The 8439-nt window shown below is 34.8% G+C and overlaps 1 protein-coding gene across 1 annotated transcript in view; it reads right to left on the bottom strand.

The window, feature by feature from the left end:
* Window positions 1-6305: 6305 nt before the first annotated feature.
* LOC118746563 (sphingomyelinase phosphodiesterase D-like) overlaps window positions 6306-8439 on the bottom strand; it is a 282083-nt gene continuing 279949 nt past the window's right edge. The window contains exon 9 of the mRNA XM_036480406.1: window positions 6306-8437. Coding sequence (XP_036336299.1) covers window positions 7528-8437 — 910 coding nt within the window. The 3' untranslated portion in view covers window positions 6306-7527. The remainder of the gene's footprint in view (window positions 8438-8439) is intronic.

The raw sequence follows: 8439 nt of genomic DNA, 5'->3' as shown, positions 1-8439 counted from the left end.
GAGAATGAGCGTGATACCGCCCACATATAACTACATAAGTTTATCTTATTATGTCTAACTGAACGCTCTGAATGTAAAACCACCCTGGTTATCATGTAGTTGCAGCTTTCGGAAAGGTGAAAAAACTATATTTAATAATTGCGCCGGGTATTTAATGTTCGGCTCCGCCCGAACTTAGACTTCTTTATATGATGTCATTTTTAAATATAGTTCATTTTTAAACAAAAACCGTATAAACGTTTCAATTCGTCAAACGTACTTTTAACTTTTAAGAGAAAATGCCCAACATCGTTAAAAAAAATATTGCCAAAAATTAGGCGCTAAAATTTTAGTCACTTTGATTTTAGATGGCTTCAAAACTGCATACTCAGAATCTCTCTAGGAAATGTAATAAAAACCTTAAAATTTTTTACGACAGTTTGTTGATTTTTTTTATATTGCATAAAGTTTGAAACATGAATTTTTATGAAATAAATAAAATTAAACACCAAAAAGTTAGTTCTCTATTTAGTTGTAAGTATTTGCGTCAGCGTATTAGTACGATGTATTGTGGAAAGATCTTCTGGCATCTCATGTCAAATGTGATTTGTAGACAACCCAAATTGGTTTACACTTTTGACACGGAGTGTAACTGTTTGAATATATACGTTCTCGTTTATATACATATATGTATGCGCAATTGAATATGCACTAAGCATATTTGTATGTTAAGCCACAAATGACTGCAATGAAAATGTTCAATGTAGATTTTATTGCATTCGAAGTGTGGGCTCGTCCAATAAAAACGGGTCGTAAATTCTACACACCCTAGCCCATGACAAGCCCACTCAGCTGTGCTTAATACCTTTTGGCAGGGTATATGCATAACTCTTGAATCGGCGAGAGGGCGTCCATTTTCTCACTGTACTGTTATGTCCTGCGTCAATTGTTGAATGAATGTTGATGGTTAATTATTAATGCAAATGCATAGCAAAGCAGAGAATGGGTTCGTGAATTGAATATGATTGCTGCGCTTATATCATCAGCGGAGTTTGCTTTCGATAATTAAATTTAATTAAGTTTATGTTCTTTCATTGGTTATGACTAGGGTTAAATTCTTACTTTTTTAATCTTCAGTTAATATTTACATATAAACAAAAGTTGCGTTCCTTATCATAGCTTATAGTCAGAAACAAGGATGCATTGCAACGTTAAATTCAGCGTTTACCAAAAAAAAAGCAGTCGTTTCTGTTGAAAGGATTCAGTTTTTTATCGTTTAGGTCAAACTTTCCCAAAGTGGGTACCGCGAGTGTATGTCTGCGGTGCCGCTAGTCTCTGCAGTATAATAGTGGTGCGGGAAAATTTTTTAAACTTTCCGCACACATCGCAAGCGGTTTGCTCAAACTTCAACATGGCGGCCAGAAAATCAAAAAATTTTGACTTTTATTAAAATTACCTTCAGCGGTTCGTCAAACGCCATACACAACACAAATGGCTTGCAGAAAGGGATATTTCGCTTGGTTTGTCAAGCCGCTTGTGTCGTGTATTTCGCTCTTAAGCGTAGTTCTCCGATACATTTTGTCAACGAAAAATTGAATCAGAAAATTTTCAGAAAAATATCCGAAAATGTACCCTTTTCACAACCATTTTCAGTACTTTTGTAGACCTAATCTGCGTTTTATCCACTTTTCTTCCCGTTTTCGGATAAATTTTCGGATTTTTTGCAGGCTGGGCTGTTCTCATAACAAGCTTGTTACTTATTCTTTGGAACTTTACAATCACACTGTGAAAGAGCGGATCAACACAATTGAGAACGAACTTATAAAAAAATTTAAAACTTGTGCATTTTTTAGTTTGCAACTTGACGAAAGTAACGACGTAGTGGGACTTGATGTTCTTCTCGTGTTAGTGAGGTACCCAATCGCAATGCAAATCGAGGAAGAACTTTTGATGAGCGAAGTATTTGAGAAATTTTTAAAGCTATCGACAAATTTCTACAGAAAAATGGTTTGAAATGAAGCAAGTGTGCGGATATTTGCAGTGGTTGGGAAAACGAAAGGAGCGTTGTCTAGGATGAAGCAAGAGAAGTCACTGTATGATCTGTTGGTATTCCCTGGCGACTAGGAAGATGCCGTTACTAGATTTAAAACCCGTATTGGATGACGCTACGAAGATAACAGAGGCCTGCGAAATTAAAATACATCTTTGGTTTTTTTCTAGCACGTCGAGTTTTTTTTTTTTATTGGTGACATGTACCTACATAAGAATATTTTAGAATTTCTAGCGATTTGCATGAAAACCTCACAAATAAACAAAAAACAAATCAGAAAAACGTATGTAACTTCGAAGTTAACGCTAAGAAAATTGATAACAGGCGGTTTCACCAGCAATTTAAATAGAAAATGATTTTTTATCTTCTTACAATTTCCAATATAAAATTCATAAAATTAAAATCATTCTTCACTTAAATTGCTTTCGTGAAATTGGCTGCAAAAGTTATTTGCTTAGCGTTAATGCGGATTACTAGCGTTAACTGAGAAGGTTTAGAAAAAACCATAACTATGCTCCATATTTAAAAGGTATTAAAATAGTCACCTAAGTGGTATATATAAACCTTTGGGCTTAAAAAATAATATAGTTTCCGTACAATGTTTGCAAAATTTAAAGCGTCTGGCGTAAGTTACCACCGACGGAGCGTGTCTGGTAATATTGAATATTGATTTTTAACAATATTCTGTAAAAAATACATACAAAATGAGCTATCAGGTACCTGTAAAAGGGCCCCCTACTCATAATCGTACCTTCTTAGCCCTAGTGTGCCCAACTGGGTACCCGGATACCCATCGACACATATTGTATCAAATAACATTTTTTCTTGGAACAGATTTTTAAAATCATAACGGATCCCAACGATCTGACTGATTTTGCATTTTAGATATTTATAGCTGAGCGCACTTGTGCACGGGGTATTTGTAACTTTGTTCACATAACGGTGGTTTGTAACAGGCAAAACGTATCGAGATAGATATAGACAAATGTATACATAAATGATCAGAATGAAAAGAGAAATCTATTAAGCCATGTCTGTATGTCCGTCCGTCCGTCCGTGTACACGATAACTCGAGCAAAAATTTAGATATCTCAACGAAATTTGGTATATAGGTTGCCCTTTATCTAAGGTAGGTTGTTATTGGCGAAATCGGACTGTAACCACGCCCCTTCTCATATAAGGGTATCTTCGAAAAATGCAAAAAACTGTGATATTTCAGTAAATATTGGATCCAAATTGTTCAAAGTCAGTACTTGAAGTAGAAATTTGGTGCAGAATAATATTATTAAATTTTTGGAAAAGGGGCGTGACCCCGCCCACTTATGATGAAATACTGTATCTTAGGTGTCGCTTCAGCAATCCTTACCAAACTCGGTGCGAGCCTTGCTTAGGACTCAGCTAAGAAATTTGTTGAAAATTTTTGAAATCGGGCAATAGCCACGCCCACATACCATATAACGGTAACTTAGAAAACACGAAAATGGGCTCAAAATCAAGTATTGCAATGACCACTGAGCAGAAAATTAGATTATTATAAATTTTTGGATTTTGGGCATAGGTCCGCCCACTTATGACCAAAATGTGTGGCTTAGTAACCGATTCATAAATTTCTCTGATATTCTGAGCTTGGCACGAAAAAGCAATTCGTTGTAAATTATTAAAATCGGACTAAAATTGCACCGGCTTCCCATATAACGGTAATTTGCGGATATACGAAAACTCCGATATTTCAATAGCTGAGGGCGTTCATTTACTCGAAGTTAGTAAATACTTACAACAATCTCTTAAAAATGAATAAGATTGTTATAGAATTTTAGGTAGTTTAAAGAAATTTGGAACGTAAGTTATTAACCATTTATCTCCTCATCAGCGAGTCGAAGGTCCTGGCAGACCCTTTTACGTGTAAAAATAATTCAAATTAGTGCAAATAAGATTCTCATTCGATTTCTATTTGTACGAATTGGTATTTGCAGAAATATTTGTATGCTTTATTTTGTGCATAAGCGAATACTATCGCTACGACACCATGGCCGAATAAACATGTTGAAAGCGCAAACGATGGCTGTCGTAAGTTGCGACAACGATTGTCGGTCGTTAAAATAGTTAGCGAATAGTACCACAGATGACTTCGAAACATTAGAGTGTGTCCTTTGAATCTGGCAATAATGGTTTTGTATTTACACTCATGCCGTGACATACATTTTTTTTTGTATTCACAGCAGCCATTTGGATTCGTAAATTATCCGATGCAAGTTTCAATCAGAAGTTTAAAAAATGTTCATACTCACTACTTTTGGACGCTTGCAGATAAAATGAAAATCACTTTCATATGCATTTGAGACAAATATTATTTATTTATATAATTTTTATAATAATTTTCTTACGAATGCTTAATTGTAAATATTTATATCATTTTATGTTATGTTACTTTATTTCTTTCTTTGTCAAGTTCAATAAACGCACTCAGGTCAGCACTAAAGTCAAACAGTAATCAGCATTTTTAATTGCATTATTCTCCTTTTATATGCATTTACATACACTATGAATGTAAGTATGAAGTATGTACATAAAATACATTGACGCTTATATATAATACATATCATATACGACTAAGCTGTTTTTCATATTTTTCCCATACTTACAATGTTGGTAGGCATTATTAAATAATTATTCACAAATATTTTTTTCTTATCTAGTCTAGTCATTGTTATGAAAAGTATCATTACGCAAATTATTATGCAAACAAAAACATTCACAAATTCATACATACATATGAACTATTTAGTATGTATTGATTTAATTTTCTTTACAGCTGTTCAACAAAAAAAGAAGCTACAAAAAGAAAAACATTTTCATTAGCGTTTAACTATTGCTTTTAATTGCCTAAGTATTTACATATTTTTTATTTCGCTTTTGTTAACATAACTTTTGTATACATTTATACATTCTTTATGTTTGTTTGTATGTATGTTTTTCTACATTATGAACATTAATTAATTAAGAGCAGCACAATTAAACACATATCAACATACATATTTCTAGCGAATTATGTAGGTGTGTTAATATGTGTATGTTTTGTTTCACTGAAGTAGGTAAGTACTTCCAGCAGATTTTAGTTTGCATTTATGAAATTAGTACAGTTAATTTTCTATTTGCTTAAATTTAAATATATTTCTTTCATAGTTTTATAATCTAATGGTATCACTAATGTCGTTCGGAAAGCTTTTAGCTTTTTCTATGTATGTATGTATATACAACAATGTTTACCAGTCACACACCTAAATTATATGTTGCTACACTCTCTGCTTTATTCTACATTTATTTATCTGGTTTTAATGACATTTAATTAATTTTTCTTATTATGCTTGTTTATTATATGGTTTTATCAGTTTTTCTAATTATTTGTAAAATTTTCAAATAAAATATTTGCTTAATTTTTTTTAAACTTAATACCGCTATGTAATACCAATAATTAATTTTTCAAATGAACTAGCACAGATAGGAGGGGTGGTCAAGTAATTTGGAAGCTGTGCTTGATTTTTTTACAACACAAGCAAAAATAATTTTTTGCATGAATTCTGACTTTTAATTTCAGTTAACTCCTACGAAATTGTAAGGCTTAATATGCAAACGTATGTAACTTTTACTACTCATCAAACAAAACTGAACGGACTCTAAATCACAGCTGGGTAGTGTCTCCCCGGCGGGCGACTGCGCGTCGTATTCGCGCACACATACACGCTTTGCTTGAGAAGGCAGCGAAAGCTTCATTCAACTGCACGACTCCTGCAGAAAAAAATATAAAAATGATATGTTAAAAAATAACACACTTGTAGTTGGCGTTTTTGCGGAATTTCTATAAAATATGTAACTTGTAGTTAGCTACAAAAAGCCAACTTGAAACTGGTTGCAAAGTAATGCAGGAGATTGTTTTCTTTAAACGCGTTTCTATTAAAATATCCTGAACTTCACCATCATTTTGAAGATATGTCGACGGAGTTCGAATAAGTTAACAAATATGAAATTTAATAAAAGAAATAAAGTAAATAAATAAAAAATAAATAAATAAAAATATTTTGTTTTTCCTATTGATATTTTATGTCCAAAAGTAGTTAGTTACAAGTTAGCTGCATCAAATGCAGGGGTCACCCCTCCCTTGACTAATTCGCGACCATCGCCATAGAAATATAGTTAGGCTTCGTCAAAGAAAATATACAGATAATAGTGACTTTTAGCTCCTTCCTAATCAACTTAAAGTTACCTTGTTTTAGGTACATTTCCTGCAGGGACTTGTTCGCATGCGCACAGTGACATCAATTGCACGAACACTACAAAAATGCTCTGCCGAGGTTGCCCTCCTCTGCTCTAAATTGACGGCTGGTTCAAAAGTGAACTATCTCAGAAAATGGCTTAAGAACGCCCTACTTCAGAATTCGGTTGAATAACGCTAATTTGGTTGAAATAGGGAGTTGTTCAGTCGAATTCTGGGGTAGGACAAATTCTGTAGTAGGGCGTTCTTGAAAAATTTTCCGAAATAGGGTGTTTTCGAACTGTCTGCCGAGATGGGTCGATCTTCCACTCAGCCGTCGTAACAGATTAAAAAAAATATAATTTCAAATAACTAAGTGGTGGCAAGTTTTTCTCGGGTACTAACGGGTACAACTTTTCAAGCAATAATTATAAAAGCAATAATATAACAACAAATTATATGAAAATATTCTCCTTTAAGATAATGTATTGAGAACAGGGACCAAAAAAAAAAAAACTAGTTCATTTGATTACAGGGAATATTTAAAAGAATGGAGTGAGAATTTTATGGCTTTAGCTGATAGGTATGTTCTTGCAGTGATCTGGATGCTCCGGCACAGAAGAATTGAAGGCAGGCGGCTAGCCAGGAACGGGTCAGCTCTGGATGTCTCAGAGGCAGAGGAAGTTTTTGATCAAAATAATCTATGATAACCAAAACTAACAAAAAAAAAATAATAGTTGTTAACATGTGGTGCGTTTATAATATTTGCACCGGGTGTATTTTATAGGCATTGAAGAAATTGTCTTAAAAACATACCCTGTCCATATTTTTTTTTTTTTTAATTATGTTTTGAATAATAGATATTTTTTTTGCATTTTGGCTCAGTAAGTCCATTATGAGGTAAACAATTTTTTTTTGTCTTCCGTTTCTATGACGAGTAAGTAATTATGGTAAACGCATTTCAAAACACATACAATCAAAGCCTCCTCAGCCAAATATTTACACAATGCTCTTTGGAATAGAATAACAGTTGGAGAAACTTTCTCTCTTGGATTTCAAAGGGTTAGGAGATCGAATATTACCGTCGGCAACATTGCAATTTATATTAATAGTTAGCTATTCACCTGCTTACATACAGCTATCTAATTTCACACATGCCTTTAAATATAATTTAAATACTATAGAAATAAAAATACAATTGCATACAATACAAACAGCTAAGCTACAAAAGCGATAAAGAGTGTTCGTACTACTGTGTGGCGGAGCACAAGCCTGATCGCCAATGCAGTTGTTGGTGCTTCAAGGAGTGATAGCAGAAGTTAGGGCCAATTAAGTTGGCGGGGGCGCTTATATCAAAGTCTGCATTGGTGGTAGTATTATGGCGTCGACTGCCTGGTGGATTAAAATGCTGGCTATTTTTAAGCCACATGTAACTTATTATGAAGCAAAATATACACAAAAATTGCAGCTCGAGTCGCAGGGACCTGTAATTTACGCAATCACTTTGTAGCAATTGCTGTTGTATGGTTGAAATCGGACGATGCCTATTGTTATTGCCGGCAACAATTTCGTGCGCCCCGCCAAGCCACATCTGCCACTGGAACGCATTGTTGTCCGTGGAGGTGTTGGTTTTATCATTGCTGGCTGCCGCTGCCACAGCGATAATATTGAAGCTTTTGTAGCACCAAATGCTGAAACGAAGTGTTGTTGGCTGTTGCAGTAACACCATCTCATTGCCCTTCTGCAACAGCATGTTGTCGGTTTTTAGCTGCATTGCTGTCCGTTGCATGCAAAAATTTTCAATTTTATTTTCAGTAATTTTTGCGCTCGGTTGGTCCTCCGCAGGACGATGCTTCGTATTACCCCGCAGAAGCGGGAATTTGTCCCTGCCATGGTAACTATGCTCCAACGCATATTGCAGCATCAACAATATTCGAAGCAGCAGTGCGAATGCCGTCGTTCGTGCATTTATTAACGTCACCGGTATTGCCGCTTCATTTTTTGTTGCCATAGTTCTCGTCATTACCAATGCAGCGAATTCAATTTGTCGTTCGTGCTTTTCACCCAAAGCCGCTCGCTGTAGCTGCTGTTGCTTCTTTTGTTGCTGCTGCTGTTGCTGTAGCACTCTCATGCGTGCAATGAGTTTCGGCAGCAGCGCGCT

The sequence above is a fragment of the Rhagoletis pomonella genome, unplaced genomic scaffold (assembly GCF_013731165.1).
Source record: "Rhagoletis pomonella isolate Grant_MI unplaced genomic scaffold, Rhpom_1.0 Rhpom_scaffold_00010, whole genome shotgun sequence".
Taxonomy (NCBI): Eukaryota; Metazoa; Arthropoda; class Insecta; order Diptera; family Tephritidae; genus Rhagoletis; species Rhagoletis pomonella.
This window is presented reverse-complemented; position numbering and strand designations above follow the sequence as displayed.